This window comes from Schistocerca nitens, chromosome 6, assembly GCF_023898315.1.
Source record: "Schistocerca nitens isolate TAMUIC-IGC-003100 chromosome 6, iqSchNite1.1, whole genome shotgun sequence".
Classification (NCBI taxonomy): domain Eukaryota; kingdom Metazoa; phylum Arthropoda; class Insecta; order Orthoptera; family Acrididae; genus Schistocerca; species Schistocerca nitens.
In genome coordinates, this window is record NC_064619.1 from 11,724,285 (window position 1) to 11,746,315 (window position 22,031).

Below are 22,031 nucleotides of genomic sequence, written 5' to 3' on the forward strand. Positions count from 1 at the left end.
CACATCCAAGATGGCCGGCACTCTGAAGAATGTCGTCGACGTACCGCTGTACTGTAAGAGTGTCGCGGACGACAACTAAAGGGGTGCTACTGCGAAAAGAAATAACATCCCTAACCATCACTTCTGGTTGTCGGACTCTATGATGGACCACAGTCATGTTACTATACCATCCCAGTCCAGGGCGTCTCCAGACATGGGCCAACGGGGGTCAGTTCGAAGTGGGACTGAAGATAATTCTGCTCCAGTCAGTTCCAGGCTGAAGCTGTCGTAGTCAAACTTCGACAGACACTGTCGTGTATAGGTCTGATTCTCTTGTTGTGCTGTAGATATTGCCCTGGGACAGCTTTCTTAAATCATCTGCCAAAAATGCCACGAATTTGTGAGTATATTCGTAGGTTGAGATGAATTACGGTATCGGAGACTGCTGAGGGAAACAAGCAGCTGGAGCTCTATCGCGCGAGCCAGTAGGTTGGGGAGGTCGTGTTCTGGTGTCTGGCCAGCGTCTCTTGGAGAGCGTCTTATCAGACAGCGACGGCTCTGCTGGTGCGCGCGTGTCCGTCTCAGCGAGGCTGCAGAATGGGTGCATGAATTAGTCAATATCTACACTGCATGACGCGATACAAGTAAAACAAGGAATTGGAAATCCAAAAGTGAAACTGGGTTCGAAATCGTAAAGAGTTTACACAGAGTAGACGAATCATTGAGGGAAGATAGTAACAGTCCTACTGACGAAACTGTTTTCACTTTATTTTTCAGCATCAAGGCACAAAAATTTTATCACAACAGGTTTCATCTTCTTAGAAAGTCATTATCTGATGACACTAAAAGCGGGGTATGACGGCTACGTGCGAGTCACAAACTGGACAAGAGTCCAAAACAGGGAATTTTATGGGAGCACAGTAATCCAGTTGATCCACCGGAAGGAAGCTATAATACATGACTCCTCGACACGAGTCTAGTTTGCCAGTCGCGAATCACGTTTGTAAGCGGACGTCGCGTCATTTAATCTACTTCTAGTACCGTCTGGTAATGACTTGAGAAACCGAAACCTGTTACAACACCAGTTGTCTGATTGAGGCTGAAAAATATAGTTTTAAAAAAAATCAGGGCAAATTTAATGTTTTGTACAATGAGGACGGGTTGGGTTCCTACGGAACAACAAACGTCAGAACGGAGTGTGATTATTAGGAGCAGATATGCGTGCTAAAAATTGTAAGTCTTCGGTCTGCACGATTTAAGCTGATGTTTGGTTAGTTGATTCGGGGCAGACCAAAAAGCGAGATCATAGGTCTCATCGGATTAGGAATGGTTGGGGAAGGAATTCGACCCTGCCCGTTTACAGGAACCATCCCGGCATTTTCTGAAGCGATTTAGGGAAAACACGGAAAACCTACATCAAAATCGCCGGACGCAGGTTTGAATCACCGTCTTCCCCAATGCGAGTCCAGTGTGCTAACCACTGCACCACCACGCTCGGTGATTTTAGGTGAAAAATACACTCATCTTTAGATGGAGTCCTCCACTAGGACAATGCTTGCTCTTTAGCGTCTTCCAGTGTATTAATTCCATCCATGAATTGCGATTCTGAAACGTCTGAAAACTACACAGATAAGGCTGCTGCAGCGTCTTCAGTTGAGCTCAAAACACTGTCCCAGCCGCTACTTCCTTTACATGTCAGAATACGTTGAAATCCGAGGGCGCCAAATGTGGTGAAGACCGTAGACGTTCCATCAGTTTAACTCCAAATCCATCAATTTTCCCTTTAACAAAGCGTTATGTTCATGAATTCTGTTTCCTTTTCTAATTCTACACTCCTGGAAATGGAAAAAAGAACACATTGACACCGGTGTGTCAGACCCACCATTCTTGCTCCGGACACTGCGAGAGGGCTGTACAAGCAATGATCACACGCACGGCACAGCGGACACACCAGGAACCGCGGTGTTGGCCGTCGAATGGCGCTAGCTGCGCAGCATTTGTGCACCGCCGCCGTCAGTGTCAGCCAGTTTGCCGTGGCATACGGAGCTCCATCGCAGTCTTTAAAACTGGTAGCATGCCGCGACAGCGTGGACGTGAACCGTATGTGCAGTTGACGGACTTTGAGCGAGGGCGTATAGTGGGCATGCGGGAGGCCGGGTGGACGTACCGCCGAATTGCTCAACACGTGGGGCGTGAGGTCTCCACAGTACATCGATGTTGTCGCCAGTGGTCGGCGGAAGGTGCACGTGCCCGTCGACCTGGGACCGGACCGCAGCGACACACGGATGCACGCCAAGACCGTAGGATCCTACGCAGTGCCGTAGGGGACCGCACCGCCACTTCCCAGCAAATTAGGGACACTGTTGCTCCTGGGGTATCGGCGAGGACCATTCGCAACCGTCTCCATGAAGCTGGGCTACGGTCCCGCACACCGTTAGGCCGTCTTCCGCTCACGCCCCAACATCGTGCAGCCCGCCTCCAGTGGTGTCGCGACAGGCGTGAATGGAGGGACGAATGGAGACGTGTCGTCTTCAGCGATGAGAGTCGCTTCTGCCTTGGTGCCAATGATGGTCGTATGCGTGTTTGGCGCCGTGCAGGTGAGCGCCACAATCAGGACTGCATACGACCGAGGCACACAGGGCCAACACCCGGCATCATGGTGTGGGGAGCGATCTCCTACACTGGCCGTACACCACTGGTGATCGTCGAGGGGACACTGAATAGTGCACGGTACATCCAAACCGTCATCGAACCCATCGTTCTACCATTCCTAGACCGGCAAGGGAACTTGCTGTTCCAACAGGACAATGCACGTCCGCATGTATCCCGTGCCACCCAACGTGCTCTAGAAGGTGTAAGTCAACTACCCTGGCCAGCAAGATCTCCGGATCTGTCCCCCATTGAGCATGTTTGGGACTGGATGAAGCGTCGTCTCACGCGGTCTGCACGTCCAGCACGAACGCTGGTCCAACTGAGGCGCCAGGTGGAAATGGCATGGCAAGCCGTTCCACAGGACTACATCCAGCATCTCTACGATCGTCTCCATGGGAGAATAGCAGCCTGCATTGCTGCGAAAGGTGGATATACACTGTACTAGTGCCGACATTGTGCATGCTCTGTTGCCTGTGTCTATGTGCCTGTGGTTCTGTCAGTGTGATCATGTGATGTATCTGACCCCAGGAATGTGTCAATAAAGTTTCCCCTTCCTGGGACAATGAATTCACGGTGTTCTTATTTCAATTTCCAGGAGTGTATTTATTGAAGTTAGTCCAGACATGTATAGTATTGGTCTATTATTGTTTTATACTTTGCAAGGTAATCAATAAGAAAAATCGTCTTTGGAATGCAGAAGACACTGAGTGTGCTAACTGGCGGATGAATTCGTTTACGATATTTTTAGTGCAGTACCACCAGTTCCTGACCACTGAATTGATTGAAGTTTTGTTTACCTCGTAAAGTAGAAGATCCATCACTCATCCATAGCTGTCGCATAAAATCAGTTTCGTTCAAAAACTTTCAGACAAATAGTTTTCGCATTTGCTTTTGCAAGGCATTCCAGAAATACACAAAGCTTTCTCACAGTAAATTCATCACGTAAAATGTACAGAACTATTCGCTCGTTACTTCGCTCCAGTTTCAGCTATACGAAGTACTTTTCATCAGTGATCAGTACCATAGTGTGCACTTAATTCTTGTTTATCTGTGTTTGCGGCTATGATACACCTCCATAGATCATTTTGAATAGAAATAGGGCCCTGTTTTTATTCAGTCGTCAATTTTTAATCTTTTAATATGATCTTATTTGTGGATTCCTCCGTTACTTCTTTGTAGAACAACTCCATGTTCAAGGTTTAATAACGAGTACACTGTTTTTGTTCAACTGATCTTTGTTTACTTCGAACTAGTTGTCGGCTTATTAGGCCGTCTTCAGGAAACAACTGACTAGCATCTGCAAGGGACACTAGTTAATACGTAACCAAACAGTATACAGGAAGATACAATCACTTGCAAAAAGTGTTGCGCATCAAACTTGTTTTTTAATGTTGGAATTACACTTTACACAATGGATAATATTAAGCACAATAAATAATTAAACTACACAATATTACAGACTAAATGATTTTTTCTGGGATACTGTTAAACTGAGTACTTTTCACTTACGTTGTGCAACTAACTAAACTCTAGGCAATTAGAATACATAATCTTCCATCGATACAGGACATGCCATAACTGAGCACTAGCAACTTACATTGTAAATAACATTTTTATGCAAAAGGCAATACTGAACATAGTATATGGGAGAAATATATAGAATTAAGGTATTACAAGTTACACTGTTGAAGTTTGTGGGGTAAGGAATAGGAAAGTCAGTTATGGTTTAACTTTGTGTAGCAGTATGTGTCATTGTGACGGTTTGCGGGTATGTGGCTGATTGATAGCAACATGTGAAGCTTAAAAGTGAGGATGTGCTCAGTTGTAATTGATCATTTATAACCAGCTGGGGATTTTGGGCTAAATGTCTGTTTATCTCAAGTGCTTCTAATAGGCTTAGTTTTCTTCATTTGTCGGCTACTTGTAGTACTTCTTTGTGGATTTGGTATTTGTGTCCTTCCTTCAGCACATATTCGGCAAAGGTGGCGTCTGACTTTCAATGTGAAGTAGCAGATCCGTTGAAAAGTTCACCAACTTTGGTTCCACATCCATACTCTGTATAAAACGTTACGATTTATGGAAGAGATTACTTCTGGTACCACAATCATCTGTCTCTTTTCCCTGTTCTTCCATCCACGAGTGGTGCATAGGCAGAACGAATGTGAGGCGGATCTCCCTATGAAGTCTAATTTCTCCAGTTTCCTCGTCGTGGACATTTCGCGAAATGGATGCAGCGTGAATAAATGCATTATCTGACTCTTCCTGGAACGCACGATCTCGGAATTTTAAATGCAGTCTTCTTGATGCACGTCGCCTCTTGTAGAATCTGCCAGTGGAGTTTGATAAGTATCTGCGTATCGCTCTCGCGGTAACTAAATGGACTCGCGACCGAAGGCGTCGATCTTCATTGGTTCTTCTTTAAGTGTTCTTTCGGTCCGCTTTGGTAAGGGTCCCAATCTGACATACGGTATTCAAGAATCGGAGAGGCACTTCTTTCGAAAGAGAATTACATTTACCAAGGCTTCTTCCGATGCGCCTCAGAATGTTATCTGATCATCCAACAACAGGTTTCACTTACTAATTCAACTCCAAGTCACCCCCTCCCCCAACATGTTTAATGTCGCTACTGTTCCTACTTATTATAACAAAAGGCGCGCGTGGTAGCTGCACGGTCTGGGGTGCCTTGCCACGGTTCGCGAGGCTCCCCCTGTCGGAGGTTCGAGTCCTCTCTCGAGCATGGGTGTGTGTTGTCCTTAGCGCAAGTTAAAGTTAGATTAAAAAGTGTGTGTCGGAGGTTCGAGTCCTCTCTCGGGCATGGGTGTGTATTGTTCTTAGCGCAAGTTAAAGTTAGATTAAAAAGTGTGTACGCCTGAGGACCGATGAGGGGTTGGGTTGGGTTGGGTTGTTTGGGGAAGGAGACCAGACAGCGAGGTCATCGGTCTCATCGGATTAGGGAAGGAAGTCGGCCGTGCCCTTTCACAGGAACCATCCCGGCATTTGCCTGGAGCGATGTAGGGAAATCTCGGAAAACCTAAATCAGGATGGCCGGACGCGGGATTGAACCGTCGTCCTCCCGAATGCGAGTCCAGTGTCTAACCACTGCGCCACCTCGCTGGACGGATGACCTCAGCAGTTTGTTCCCATAGCAAATTACCACCACCTCCCACTAATTATTATAACAAATAGTGTATTATACCTTAAGACGGGCCACAGTGCCTAAAACCGGTAATCTTGAGATAATAAATAGTGATATAAAGACTGATGAAAGTGATAAGTAAATCAAGATGCTAAGCTGCCGACAGGCCTTGATATACATCAACGGGAACAGTTGAAAATGTGTCCCGACCGGGACTCGAACCCGGGATCTCCTGTTTACATGGCAGACGCTCTATCCATCTGAGCCAACGAGGGTACAGAGGATAGAGCGACTGCAGGGATTTATCCCTTGCACCCTCCCCGTGAGACTCACATTTCCAACTTAATGTCCACACACTACATTCGTAGTGCCCCTGCCCATTACACTCATTACCGAGTCCCGTAAGAGTTCGGGCAATGCGTGTGCATCCGCACAGAAGAAGAAGGAGGTCAATAGCCGGTTAGCGTTAACTATATGAAGATGGTATCTGCTCTTTCGGACATGTCCGAAAGAACAGATGCCATCTTCATTTACGATAAAAGTGTGTTTTTCAGAAAAAAGGATCGCAAATGACTTCTTAGTCACAAAAAAGGTTGGTGAAAAGCATGCTTAGATCAAGAACGAAGACTTTAGTGGAAAGAGACTGTGGCAACTTGGTATAGTTGGAGTGGAACGAATTCAGCGATGTTGCTGGAAAGGCAGCGGTTGTAAAGGTGAGGGGAGGGGGTGAAGGGAGGGGGGGGGGGGGACTCGTCTCTAGAAACGAGCTACTCTGTAACTACAGCCAGGCAGAAAAAGTTCAGGTTGATGCAGCGAGCGGGTCCTGATCAAAGGACGATAGGTAGGTGAGCGTCGTTCCTTAAGAGGCCTCTGTCATTCAGAAACTGCTTAAAGACGCCCGCGCGCTGCAATAGGAAGGCGTTTAATTGCAAGACGGCGAGATCAATCGCAGAGCGCTTGGCGTGCCCCGTGGTCACGAGTGTCACGTACGCACTGCGGTTGCGTGACTGCGTAGCGTGCGTGTGCGTGCCTCTCCACGGGTGTCCCCCCAGCCCGGCGCTAGCGCGACTCGGTCGCAGACGCGATTCTCCCACGCGTTCACTGTCTGCACTCTAAACGCGTCCTTCGATACGGATTATCTTCTGTCACGGGTTACTAAAAACGTTCGGATGCAAGAATATTGTGATCAGATGCGGCTCTCGATTACCATACTGTGTAAGGCTGCGAATCTGTTACCAGTGTGGTCAGATTCTCGAGTGCTGGAGAGTCCTACCGATTATTCTCTCCACCAGCTGTCACTCAAAATACGAGATTTTTGTCGAAATGCGTTGCATTAGCTATAACAAAAAAATTACCAATTCGTAGCAGTTTTATACAAACTGTTAAGGACCAGTAGGTCCATAAAGTGATAAAATACAGTGAGGGAAAAATTATTAACAGTTTGCACAGAAACCAGACTGAAATTGTAAGAGTGGAACGACATGAAAGATATGAAGTAGTTGAGAACGGAGGGAGACGGGGTTGTAGAGTATCCCCCAGTTTATTCAGTTTTTTCAAGGCTGAATTTTAGACAACAAACCAACCAACTGATAAATTTTGCGCAGACCGTAGTGCCTCACTCAGTCAACGTAGCCGGCACCCACTAAGACTGTTGATAAAATATCGATATATTGTTATTTGTCCAACAAACATCGATATACATCGGCGACACATATTCCCCGATATGTCGATATATCGACATCGATTTGTCGATGTACGCGCATTAACACGGTGTACCACTCGCCGCAGCCATGCTGCACGGGTTTAACAAAAGTGGCTGTAAGAAGATCCTAACCAACAGGGATCGGAGACCAATGCCAGGCCTCGCGAGTGAGAATGAGTTTTATATCTGACAGTAATTGTTTCTGTCAATGAATGATGTTGACCTCAACTAGTTTCCGAGATAACATTTCGAAGGGATGATGCAATGTGACTTCACTTTTGAGCACCTCGCAGAAGGCCATAACACAGAGCGGCGCATAAAGCAGCGCGGTTTCAGTAAGTCCAAATGTTCTGCATTCTGGCTGTAATGGGCTGATCGGGTCCGACCGACCGCCGTGTCAGCCTATGGAGATGTTGTCATCGGATGCTTTATGGAGCGGCATGTGGTCAGCACACCGCTCTCCCAGGCGTCGTCGGGTTTTTTTTCCTTGGAACCGCTACTACTCGGCCGAGTAGCTCCTCAGACGGCCTCACGAGGTTGAGTGCACCCCGTAACCAGTTCTTCCACCAAGGAAAAATCCCTGGCAGTATCTGGAGTCAAACCTCTACTTCGGCGGACCAGTTGGACAAAGAACAGAGAGGTCTGGCTTTACCTGACTGGACGTGTGTAGTGTGGTCCGACAAGTCGCTCAAAAAACGGCTCTTAGCACTATGGTACTTCACATCTGAGGTCATCAGTGCCCTAGACTTAGAACTACTTAAATCTAACTAACCTAAGGACATCACACACATCCATGCCCGAGGCAGGATTCGAGCCTGCGTAGCAGCAGCACGGTTCCGGACTGAAGCGTCTAGAACCGCTCGGCCACAGCGGCCGGCGACAAGTCGCTCTTTTGGCCTCTGTTTCAAATGATGGAAGGCATCGTGTACACCGACTGCCCAATGAGGCAGTGTATGAAGGTTTTTGTTCAAATGATGCTGTGGTTTTGTGTTTCTTTTTTTTTTTTCGTAGCATGATTTGGGCCTACTCATTCTGATTACCATGAACATGAACCAGGATGTTTATTTCAGCCTTCACGCTGACAAAATGTTGTCCTCTCTCCTGCGTCTTCATGGTGAGTATAATGTGGACAAGACATTTTCCAATATGACAACAGCCGTATTGACAAGGGTACGTGCACGCGTTTCCGCTGTAATGAACGGTCAAGCGCCGTATTGCATCTCGACGGCTCTGAGCACTATGGGACTTAACTGCTGAGGTCATCAGTCCCCTAGAACTTAGACCTAACTAATTTAAGGACATCACACACATCCATGCCCGAGGCAGGATTCGAACCTGCGACCGTAGCGGTCGCGCGGTTCCAGACTGAAGCGCCTAGAACCGCTCGGCCACTCCGGCCGGCCCTTGCATCTAGACTCGTTCGCTACATCCTCTGATCCTCATGGCATGGAAAGTGCCTACTCAGAAGAATGGATAAACGCCCCCGCAATTCGGTAGGTCTACGGCACCTAACCGTTAGTGTGTGGATACACGGGATACCTGAAAAACCTTCCTTCCCCGCCGATTTGATGCCATTAACAAGGCTAGACGCAATGTTGCAAGATATAAGCGTAATGTCACCTGAATTTTACTAGTTTCATTCTACTTAGTTGGTAAACACCATATTCCATCTCCATAAGGTGAGGTCAGTTATTGTTACTACAAAAGCCACAGAAGAAGTGCTATATCCGCGAGTAATAATACCTCGCCAAGTGTGGGCTCTCACGACGCGCACTAATGTTAAGAAAAAAAACAGAAGTCAACTTTTTACGCAAATATGTCGGATTTCTCTTATAATTATGAGTTTTGATACCCACGCTGTCAAATAAATGAGAATGAGTACGGAAACAACAGCTAGAGCCGCAGTTTGATACCACGGGCGCGTGTGGAAAAAAAAGTACCGTGCGAGCAACCGTCGCTTCGGAGCCATCAAAGCAGATGAAACAGGAACTTCCATTATCGTCAGCGCTATCAGCTTTCAAAGAAAAATTATAATGGGGTCTGAGACGAGCTGACGCGAATCTGAGGCGGCTCTTTGGGGACCGACCGCCAAAGACTTCCGCGACGCGTGCGGCACCCGCTGGTTACACAAAGAGCTCGCCTGGGCTAGCCTCGTCAGCTCCACCCTCCTGCTGCTCCCAGATCACTGGGCGTTACCGCCAGGAGACTTTCAGTCAGCGATGTGGCACCGTGGTTAAGCGACTAGACTCCTACTCGAGGTCAGACGGCTTATTGGACTCCTCGTTTTCCACTGACTTCTCAAGTCGTTTCGGGCAAATATTGACAGTGATCCAAACTAGCTACAATATAGAGTGCGGCGCTTAAATCCGGACAAATTTCAATTTCACTTTTCCTCCATGTCGTAGCTCCACCGGAGGTCGCGACTGGCGTTCTTCAGAGCCATAGGCTTCTAGTAAACAGTAAGAACCTCAAAATGGCCGAGATGTTGCGGAGTACAACCGAAAAGCCACAACTATCGAAAGTTTTCGCGCTGGGCGTTCGCCCACTGAAATAGCTCGATTCTTCGGGTAAACGAGATAAACTGCTTACGACGTTGTTGTTGTTGTTGTTGTGGTCTTAAGTCCTGAGACTGGTTTGATGCAGCTCTCCATGCTACTCTATCCTGTGCAAGCTTCATCATCTCCCAATACCTACTGCAGCCTACATCCTTCTGAATCTGCTTAGTGTATTCATCTCTTCGTCTCCCTCTACGATTTTTACCCTCCACGCTGCCCTCCAGTACTAAATTTGTGATCCCTTGATGCCTCAGAACATGTCCTACCAACCGGTCCCTTCTTCTTGTCACGTTGTGCCACAAACTCCTCCCCAATTCTATTCAGTACCTCATTAGTTATGTGATCTACCCATCTACTCTTCAGCATTCTTCTGTAGCACTACATTTCGAAAGCTTCTATTCTCTTCTTGTCCAAACTATTTATCGTCCATGTTTCACTCCCATACATGGCTACACTCCATACAAATACTTTCAGAAACGACTTCCTGACACTTAAATCAGTACTCGATGTTAACAAATTTCTCTTCTTCAGAAACGCTTTCCTTGCCATTGCCAGTCTACATTTTATATCCTCTCTACTTCGACCATCATCAGTTATTTTGCTCCCCAAATAGCAAAACTCCTTTACTACTTTAAGTGTCTCATTTCCTAATCTAATTGCCTCAGCATCACCCGACTTAATTCGACTACATTCCATTATCCTCGTTTTGCTTTTGTTGATGTTCATCTTATATCCTCCTTTCAAGACACTGTCCATTCCATTCAACTGATCTTCCAAGTCCTTTGCTGTCTCTGACAGCCGGCCGAAGTGGCCGCGCGGTTCTGGCGCTGCAGTCTGGAACCGCGAGACCGCTACGGTCGCAGGTTCGAATCCTGCCTCGGGCATGGATGTGTGTGATGTCCTTAGGTTAGTTAGGTTTAACTAGTTCTAAGTTCTAGGGGACTAATGGCCTCAGTAGTTGAGTCCCATAGTGCTCAGAGCCATTTGAGCCATTTGTCTCTGACAGAATTACAGTGTCATCGGCGAACCTCAAAGTTTTTACTTCTTCTCCATGGATTTTAATACCTACTCCAAATTTTTCTTTTCTTTCCTTTACGACATTGTATCCAAATTTAATGCATCGGAGAAGTCTGGGGTTCGCGTCCTAGCTGTTGTGTCCAGTGAGGATGATACCATGTCGACACATTTCTTTGAAAGTGGACAAACTGTTAACAAAGTAGTTTATCTGCAAGTTATGACGAACGTCGTGAATCCGTGGATGGTAACTGTGGCCTCGGGGAGACAACACGTCTTTGAACAGGAAGGTGCACCGGCTCATATGAGCCATTTAGTCCAAAACTGAATCTCGGATAACGTTGACATGTTCTGGTCAAAGGCGTTCTGGCCCCCGAATAGCCCGTATTTGAACCCCCTCCATTTCTGTGTTTGGAGCGTAGTCGAGTTACCAGTAACACGAGGCACCCTAATGTTGCACCGCTATCGAAGCAGCATTCACTAATACTGACAGCGCTGTTTTTCACAGTGTGTGCGATCTCTTCACGGCAAGATTGGAGGCAGTCATTGCGACTAAAGGGTGTTACATCGAGTAATCTTACTCTTGAAAAATACCACTACTCATATGTAAATGGATTTTCATTTGCATTTGTATTATCTTTTAATAAATTTACTTCTTAAAAAAGTTTCATTTGTCCGGGTTTAAGCGCCGTACACTATATGTCTCCATTTGCCGAGCTAATTTTCCAGCTACATGGTAAGTAAACCTTGCAATGATGATTCATCTAGGTTATCTTCCAAGGTTTCTATAAAAATTTATATGTGAATGAAAATACTGAGTATTCATGTTTTGAAAACTATACTATGTGGTCAAAAGTATCGGATACCCCCCAAAACATACATTTTTCATATTAGGTGCATTGTGCTGCCTACTCCATATCAGCGACCTCAGTAGTCACTAGATATCGTGAGAGAGTAGAATGGAGCGCTGCGTGGAACTCACGGACTTCGAACTTGGTCAGGTGACTAGGTGTCACTTGTGTCATACGTCTGTTCAAATTGGCTCTGAGCACTATGGGACTTAACTGCTGTGGTCACCAGTCCCCTAGAACTTAGAACTACTTAAACCTAACTAACCTAAGGACACCACACACATCCATGCACGAGACAGGATTCGGACCTGGGACCGCAGCGGTCGCGCGGTTCCAGAATGTAGCGCCTAGAACCGCTCGGCCACTCCGGCCGGCCATACGTCTGTACGCGAGATTTCCACACTCCTAAACATCCCTAGGTCCACTGTTTCCGATGTGATAGTGAAGTGGAAACGTGAAGGGACACGTACAGCACAAAAGCGTACAGGCCGATATCGTCTGTTCATCGACAGAGACCGCCGACAGTTGAAGAGGGTCGTAATGTGTAATAGGCAGATATCTATCTAGACCGTCAAACAGGAATTCCAAACTTCATCATGATGCATCGCAAGTACTATGACAGTTAGGTGGGAGATGAGAAAACTTGGATTTCATGGTCGAGCGGCTGTAAACGTTGAACGGTGGAAAAACGTTGTGTGGAGAGACGAATCACGGTACTCAATGTGGCGATCCGATGGCAGGGTGTGGGTACGTCGAATGCCCGGTGAACGTCATCTGACAGCGTATGTGGTGCCAACAGTGAAATTAGGAGGCGGTGGTTTTATGGTGTGGTCGTGTTTTTCATGGAGGGGGCTTGCACCCCTTCTTGTTTAGCGTGGCACCATCACAGCACTGGCCTACATTGATGTTTTAAGCACCTTCTTGCTTCCCATTGTGGGAATTTGGGGATGGCGATTGCTTCTTTCAACACGGTGAGCACCTGTTCATAATGCACGGCCTGTGGCGGAGTGGTTACACGACAATAACATCCATGTAATGGAATGACCTGCGCAGAGTCCTGACCTGAATCCTACAGAACACCTTTGGGATGTTTTGGAACGCCGACTTTGCGCCAGGCCTCACTGACCGATATCGACATCTCTCCTCAGCGGAGCACTCCGCGAAGAATGGGCTCCCATTATCCAAGAAACCTTCCAGCACCTGACTGAATGTATGCGTGCGAGAGTGGAAGCTGTCATCATGGCTAAGCGTGGGCCAACACCATAGTGAATTCCAGAATTACCGACGAAGGGCGCCACGTACTTGTAAGTCATTTTCAGCCAGGTGTCCGGACACTTTTGATCACTTAGTGTATGTCCTAGTGCAACGTGTCCTTTACATATCGCATTCAACTGCTAAGCAATACGCGGCGACTGTCGGTTGGCCCTCTTCCGAGAATGTGAACATTGTCGTGAAACAAAACTTAGTGAAATACTGAATCTGAAGTAATGAAAAGTAATCAAATTAATAGCCAAAAATAACTAACTGTATACTCAGTGAAAACTAATTAACTGAAACTGAATACTGAAGTACATCATGAAAGTTGCGTGACATGAAGTGCAATTTTCGACTTGAAATGTCCATAAAAAGAAAAGTGCTTAATGCAGAAGAAAAACATCTGTTTGATATTACCTACACTGTCACTGTAAATTCATCAGCTTGCTTAGCACAACACCTGATAATTCTGATTACGAACTATTTCGTCATAACAGTGCACAGTAAGATCTGTCCTAAAATAAAGATAACGTACCTTATGCTCATCATGTTGTTTTGTGTCTGGTGTACTGACGTTTTCGAATGCAAACAGAAATCAGCAGACGCAGCAGCTAAAGAAAAAAAATAAACTACTCACTACAAAATTTGTTTTTTGGCTCTCAGAAACTATCTTTGGCTTCATGTGGTGTAAGGTGCAATGCACACATGACAAAATATTTTAAACTTTGCTAAGAAAGATGGAGGAGGGTTTTACATTAAAGAATGTCGTTCTTGAAAAATTGAACTCTGATGATTGTCTAGAAATACTGTACAGCATAAGAAGACTTAACAATTACGAAATTCTCCCAATACTAAAATTACAGAAATGCCAACCAATTCCGCTATTCGTGACATAATGAAAACACTAATCACGAATATTATTAGTTATTTAAGGGACAAAGATTTACTTCAGTTAATGGTTCTGACAAACAAACATTTCATTCTTGCACTTGCGTTGGTTACCTAGAAAATTTCCTCCAGAAATATTCTCCGTCAGTATAATCAATACCATACGTTTACAAACAAACTTTCATCCAAATAATAAAGTAGACAATACAATTTCTCTCGTATTCAAAAATATCAAATTTCCTTCTCTAGAAACTCAACTGTAACCTGTTATGCCTCAAATAAGAACACAACAAGAATGAAGTTCACCTTGTGCAGCACGGTATTGTTCCTGCTCCGGCTCCATTGTATACGTTCAGTGCGACAATGCGGAAACCACGTCACTACCAGAGTCATTATCCAGCTGTATGATGTTAAGCATTGTTTACGTCGGCTGAGAATGAATGGGAACACGGACGCAGAGCGTGACGATTTTTGTGACTTCGTTATGTCGAATTTCGCTTCGCGGGTGACGACAGTGAACAATGGAGGCCAGTTCGTAACATTTTCTGATTGTGCAGCGAAACATAGACCAACACAATACCGGAACAGTTTGCGTATCACAGTTATAGCCGAGCACAGGGCAAATGGATATCACGTTCTCAGCTGAAACGTCGTATGTTGTTGTTGTTGTGGTCTTCAGTCCTGAGACTGGTTTGATGCAGCTCTCCATGCTACTCTATCCTGTGCAAGCTTCTTCATCTCCCAGTACCTACTGCAAGCTACATCCTTCTGAATCTGCTTAGTGTATTGATCTCTTGGTCTCCCTCTACGATTTTTACCCTCCACGGTGCCCTCCAATGCTAAATTTGTGATCCCTTGATGCCTCAAAACATGTCCTACCAACCGATACCTTCTTCTAGTCAAGTTGTGCCACAAACTTCTCTTCTCCCCAATCCTATTCAATATCTCCTCATTAGTTACGTGATCTACCCACCTTATCTTCAGCATTCTTCTGTAGCACCACATTTCGAAAGCTTCTATTCTCTTCTTGTCCAAACTGGTTATCGTCCATGTTTCACTTCCATACATGGCTACACTCCATACAAATACTTTCAGAAACGACTTCCTGACACTTAAATCTATACTCGATGTTAACAAATTTCTCTTCTTCAGAAACGATTTCCTTGCCATTGTCAGTCTACATTTTATATCCTCTCTACTTCGACCATCATCAGTTATTTTACTCCCTAAATAGCAAAACTCCTTTACTACTTTAAGTGTCTCATTTCCTAATCTAATCCCCTCAGCATCACCCGATTTAATTTGACTACATTCCATTATCCTCGTTTTGCTTTTGTTGATGTTCATCTTATATCCTCCTTTCAAGACACTGTCCATTCCGTTCAACTGCTCTTCCAAGTCCTTTGCTGTCTCTGACAGAATTACAATGTCATCGGCGAACCTCAAAGTTTTTACTTCTTCTCCATGAATTTTAATACCTACTCCGAATTTTTCTTTTGTTTCCTTTACTGCTTGCTCAATATACAGATTGAATAACATCGGGGAGAGGCTACAACCCTGTCTCACTCCTTTCCCAACCACTGCTTCCCTTTCATGCCCCTCGACTCTTATAACTGCCATCTGGTTTCTTAAGAAATTGTAAATAGCCTTTCGCTCCCTGTATTTTACCCCTGCCACCTTCAGAATTTGAAAGAGAGTGTTCCAGTTAACGTTATCAAAAGCTTTCTCTAAGTCTACAAATGCTAGAAACGTAGGTTTGCCTTTTCTTAATCTTTCTTCTAAGATAAGTCGTAAGGTTAGTATTGCCTCACGTGTTCCAACATTTCTACGGAATCCAAACTGATCTTCCCCGAGGTCCGCTTCTACCAGTTTTTCCATTCGTCTGTAAAGAATTCGCGTTAGTATTTTGCAGCTGTGACTTATTAAACTGATACTTCGGTAATTTTCACATCTGTCAAACGTCGTATGTGGTTAACGTATTATGACTTGCTTACTGAAAATATTCGCTGTCCCTGAACACTGGCACGTTAAATATAGGGTATATTAAATACTCGCCGTCTACACTACGATGTGTTATAGAAAAAATGCAGCGAAACGAAGATAAAATGTTCCACAACACTGAGAGGAAAGAAACCTGACTTATCAGTTGTTTCTTAATATTTTTGGGTAATTCGCTGGAAATGTAAGATGATCCTTGAAACACGCTGATGTCGACGAACAAATAGGATATCCACCGTGTCTTATTGGCGAAGACAATGGACTCGTATTCGGGTGTCTGACATTTCCATGATTTCCATACTCGTTTAAGGTCCCCATAAGAATGGTTCTTTTTAAAGAGCCCAGTCAATTTCCTTCCCCATACTCCTGAAATCCGAACTTGTACGCTGCCTCTAATGACCTCCTCGTCGACGGAACATTAAACCCCTATCTCCCCCTACCTTCCTTGTTATTTTATAATGCTGGATTCTGTGAACTCCGCGGCCGTTAATGGTTATTGATGAATAACGTAACCAGTCACAAATAATTTTAAAGTCCTTTATTTCAATGCCAGAGCCGGTTTCGGGATAATATGCCCATCTTCAGACGGCTGACATTTCCAGCTACACTTACGTGTTGCTCAGCAGCATGTCGTCTAGTCTTGTACTGCACAAGAACATTTGTATATTTAGAGCCATTTTATATGTTGTTTCGTTAGTAAAAACGTGTTAATCCGTCTGTATTTATTTACATGCAAAGCGAAACAATACTGTACACTTATATATGTTCCAGTGGATGGCGATTTGTTTTGTTACGCTGTTCATGATTTCCCAGGACAATGTACAAGCCGCTGCATTGTAAATAAATCACTGTAGCGCACTTCACAATATTCTTAATGTCAGCTTGAGCCTCACATGTATGCTTTACACTCTCTGATTCTGTTCACAATGCAAAGAGTACCCGTTAAGCAAAAATATAAAGATGTTATTCTTTTCCTACTCAGCAAAGATGTTAACTAAACAATGTTGGTGTGTAGGATGTGCAAAATGTTAATAGCAGAAAAATGCTTCTACCCCTAAAATGTAGTTGCTATTAAACGACCATAGGACATTTCATAATTTTCACACTTAAAAAAAATTTTAAATTACTCAAGAGTTTTTAATTGCCTATTCACAATTATCTGACAGTTATTAGGTGGTAACTAGCTCCAGTTGAAAAAATATAACATCCTCGGGTCCAGTTTGAAGTGAAATGTATCTTAATACGGTTGATTTATACAGTGGAACCTAGTTATGTAATAACTGTTATCTAACTGCAGTCTAGATAATTGTTTTTAAAACTTTTTAAATAGTTATTTAAAAATTATATATATATATATATATATATATATATATATATATATATATATATGTGTGTGTGTGTGTGTGTGTGTGTGTGTGTGTGTGTGTGTGTGTGTGATATCGCTTCTCTCCGTCCTGATAATATCAGGGAATGATTTTAATGTATAATATGTATAGACCTGCAATAAGTAGAAGATCGTTATTTTCTATCCTTCAGGTATTGCAGTTTTAATGGGCATTAATGCATATATTTAGAGTAACTGAATCAGTATAGTTGGAGGCGTCCATTCATCTCAATCACACAATTCCCCTTGCTCTAATTGAATTCTAATGACGCACTGTGGATTATACCGTGCCATGGTATCAGAATGAAGAACGACATACTTTGAGAGGAAGGGGAGGGGAGGGGGGGGGGGAGGGAGGAGGGAATGAGTACCCTTAGCCCTATTGTATTCAGTTCCCCCAGAAGGCATTTGGTAACCAGGAAACACTTGCAGGCTTAAATCTTTAGAAGGCTGTCTAACATGACCCGAATTATTCCATAAAGCTCCAGTAATGTACCTGCAATCAGTTCCTCTTCTACACGTATACACGCTTCCGTCGCCGTTGTTATTACTGTTAGAATGTTCAGAGTCGTTAGGACGCGTAATATCGTTTTTCAAACTTGTACATCTACATCCATACTCCGCAAGCCACCTGACGGTGTGTGGCGGAGGGTGCCTTGAGCACCTCTATCGGTTCTTCCTTCTATTCGAGTCTCGCATTGTTCGTGGAAAGAAAGGTCGTCGGTTGCTTCTGTGTGGGCTCTAATCTCTCTGATTTTATCCTCATGGTCTCTTCGCGGGATATAAGTAGGAGGGAGCAATATACTGCTTGACTCCTCGGTGAAGGTATGTTCTCGAAACTTCGACAAAAGCCTGTACCGAGCTACTGAGCGTCTCTCCTGCAGAGTCTTCCACTGGAGTTTATCATCTCCGTAACGCTTTCGCGATTACTAAATGATCCTGTAACGAAGCGCGCTGCTCTCCGTTGGATCTTCTCTAACTCTTCTATCAACCCTATCTGGTACGGATCCCACTCTGGTGAGCAATATTCAAGCAGTGGGCGAACAAGTCTACTGTAACCTACTTCCTTTGTTTTCGGATTGCATTTCCTTAGGATTCTTCCAATGAATCTCGCTCTAGCATCTACTTCCAGATAATTTATGGAATTAACTGCTTCCAGTTGCTGTAGCTAAATGATAAAGGATCTTTCTTTCTTTGTATTCGCAGCACATTATACTTGTCTACATTGAGATTCAATTGCCATTCCCTGCACCATGCGTAAATTCGTTGCAGATCCTCCTGCATTTCAGTACAGTTTCCCATTGTTAGAACCTCTCGATATACTACAGCATCATCCGCAAAAAGCCTCAGTGAACTTCCGATGTCATCCACAAGGTCATATATATATATTGTGAATAGCAACGATCCTATGACACTCCCCTGCGGCACACCTGAAATCACTCTTACTTCGGAAGACTTCTCTCCATTGAGAATGACATGCTGCGTTCTGTTATCTAGGAACTCTTCAGTCCAATCACACAATTGGTCTGATAGTCCATATGCTCTTACTTTGTTCATTAAACGACTGTGGAGAACTGTATCGAACGCCTTGCGGAAGTCAAGAAACACGGCATCTACCTGTGAACCCGTGTCTATGGCCCTCTGAGTCTCGTGGACGAATAGCGCGAGCTGGGTTTCACGCGATCGTCTTTTTCGAAACCGATGCTGATTCCTACAGAGTAGATTTTTAGTCTCCAAAACTCGGTGTTTCGATCCCCCTGCTGGGATCTTTTTCAGTGACGATGTCGAACACAGAATACGTTGCGAGAGAGGGATCGAAACGTCGAGCTTTGGAGACGTTTGAAGAGAAATGTCACACGACCTAACGGTTCAGAATATTCTAGCATCAGTTCTTCTCATCTCTTCCTGGAGCCTTACAGGTGTATAATAGAAATCTGCCGTGGTATACATCATGTGGTGAATTAGTTTGAGGTGTGGTGATGTTGTTGTGATTGTTGAGCACCGCGCAAGCTGGCGGACGACAAGTAACCGTGTGGCGGTTCTCTTGTCGACAGCCGGTGGGCGGACCGACGTTGGGGGGCGGAGGCGCTGGTGGCGGCGGCGGGGGCGGCGCGGCGCTGACGACACAGCCTCGCAGCGCGTCGCGGGCGCGCTGCGCCGGGGGCGGCGGCGGCGGCGGGGGCGGCGGGGGCGGCGGCATGGACCTGAGCTACGTGACGGAGCGCATCATAGCGCTCTGGTTCCCCGCGGACGTCGGCCGCGCCCAGTTCCGGCAGGCGCAGCGCGAGGCTGCCCACATGCTCCACACCAAGCACGGCGACAACTACATGGTAGGCGGCGGGCGCCTGTCTGACTCCCACGTGTGTTGTTCGTCACACTGGCAGACATCTACCGGGTGATCCAAAAGTCAGTATAAGTCTAAAAACTGAATAAATCACGGAATAATGTAGATAGAGAGGTACAAATTGACACACATGCTTGGAATGACATCTGGTTTTATTAGAACCAAAAAAAATAGAAACGTTCAAAAAATGTCCGACAGATGGCGCTTCATCTGATGAGAATAGCAATAATTAACATAACAAAGTAAGACAAAGCAAAGATGATGTTCTTTACAGGAAATGCTCAATATGTCCACCATCGTTCCTCAACAATAGCTGTAGTCGAGGAATAATGCTGTGAACAGCACTGTAAAACATGTCCGGAATTATGGTGAGGCATTGGCGTCGGATGTTGTCTTCCAGCATCTCTAGAGATGTCGGTCGATTACAATACACTTGCGACTTCAGCTAACCCCAAAGTCAGTAATCGCACGGACTGAGGTCTGGGGACCTGGGAGGCCAAGCATGACGAAAGTGGCGGCTGAGCACACAATCATCACCAAACGACGCGCGCAAGAGATCTTTGACGCGTCTAGCAATACTTCGTTTCTTTTTTTGTTCTAATAAAACCCCATGTCATTCCAAGCATGTGTGTCAAGTTTTACCCCTCTATGTACATTATTTCGTGGTTTATTAAGTTTTCAAATTTATACTGACTTTTTTACCACCCGGTACATGTACAAGTGTTGTCCAGAAAGTAACGCACTGCATTTTTTTTTCTTAGCCGCAAACAATGCTATTTTTTTTCTTTATTGTTATTTTAATAGCTTATACAAAGGTGGGCCGGCAGCGGCTATATATGACGCTCTTCGGCCACGGATAGTACAAATAGCAACAAGGAAGACATAGAAAAACAAACATAATGATGTGCAAAAAACAGTAGACACGTGAGTAAAAAACACGGAGCCCTTCACAGGTGTAGTAAAATAAAAAACGTCCAGCACTTGTACACGAACACTGATGACTGAAATAACACACGTGAACGATTGAGCGTGGGCGGTGAAACACTAAAGCACTAACACGACGGCACACACAAAGAACCGATGGCGATGATCACCGGCGCGCGAATGTTCACTTGACGTGCACGAGTCCGGGGACCTGCCGAAAGGGGAAAAGGTGGGAGAGGACGGAGAGTGGAGGGTGTAGGTGCCAGTGGCAGAGGAGATGGGAGAGGGAGGAAAGAAGGGAGGTGGTAGGGGAAGCCCGGGGTGAGGAGGGGGGAATAAGGGAGGAGGGAGAGAATGGAGAGAATGGAGAGAGGGTGCCATAAGAAAAAAACACGGGGTGTGGAAGGGGAGCATCAAAATTGGTAGGAGGGGTAGATGGAGGGGATGAGGGCTTCGTCAGGGAGGGAGGAGTTGGTGGAAGCCACCTTGGGCGAGGGTATGGAGAGTGGAGAGATGGAGAGCAGTTGGGACTGGGAATACAGGCGCAGCAGCGGATCGGTGTGGGAGAGGATGGGAGAGACAAGCGCGTGAGGGGGATGGACTTTATGGGAGGTGTATAGGATCCGTATCCGTTCGAGGAAAAGGTGGAAGTACGGGAACGGAATGTCATACAGGATCCCCATGGGGGGAGCAGAGACGGATGCGATAGGCGAGGTGGAGTGCATGGAGTTCTAGGATTTGAAGGGATTTGTAAAAGGTAGGAGGGGCGGAGATCCAGGCAGGGTGGGCGCAGCAGAGGATAGGGCGGATGAGGGATTTATAGGTGTGGAGGATGGTGGAGGGGTCCAGACCCCACGTGCGGCCAGAAAGGAGCTTGAGGAGACGGAGGCGGGAGCGTGCCTTGTTTATCCGGAGATGGGGGCTCCAGGAGAGGCGACGGTCGAGGGTGACGCCAAGGTACTTGAGGGTGGGGGTGGGGGTGAGGGTGATAGGACGGCCATAAATGGTGACATAGAAGTCGAGGAGACGGAAGGAAGGAGTGGTTTTGCCTACAATCATCGCCTGGGTCTTGGAAGGATTGACCTTGAGCGACCGCTGGTTGCACCAAGTGGTTAACCGGTCAAGATGGGTGAAGGGCAAGGAAGGCGGTGTTATCGGCTTACTGGAGAAGGTGGACGGGGGAAGAAGGCGGCGGCATGTCCGCCTTATACAGAAGCTAGAGAAGAGGGGAGAGGACGGAACCTTGGGGCACACTGGCGGAGGGTTAGAAGGTGTAGGCATCCGTGTTATGGATGGTGACGTAGGAACAATGCTACGAATACGAAACGTTATACAGGTATTATCTGAAGT

The 22,031-nt window shown here is 45.7% G+C and overlaps 1 protein-coding gene across 1 annotated transcript in view; it reads left to right on the plus strand.

Annotated features, from left to right (window-relative positions):
* LOC126262680 (tensin-1) overlaps positions 1-22,031 on the plus strand; it is a 622,011-nt gene that overhangs the window by 100,547 nt on the left and 499,433 nt on the right. The window contains exon 4 of the mRNA XM_049959456.1: positions 19,468-19,743. Coding sequence (XP_049815413.1) covers positions 19,468-19,743 — 276 coding nt within the window. The remainder of the gene's footprint in view (positions 1-19,467; positions 19,744-22,031) is intronic.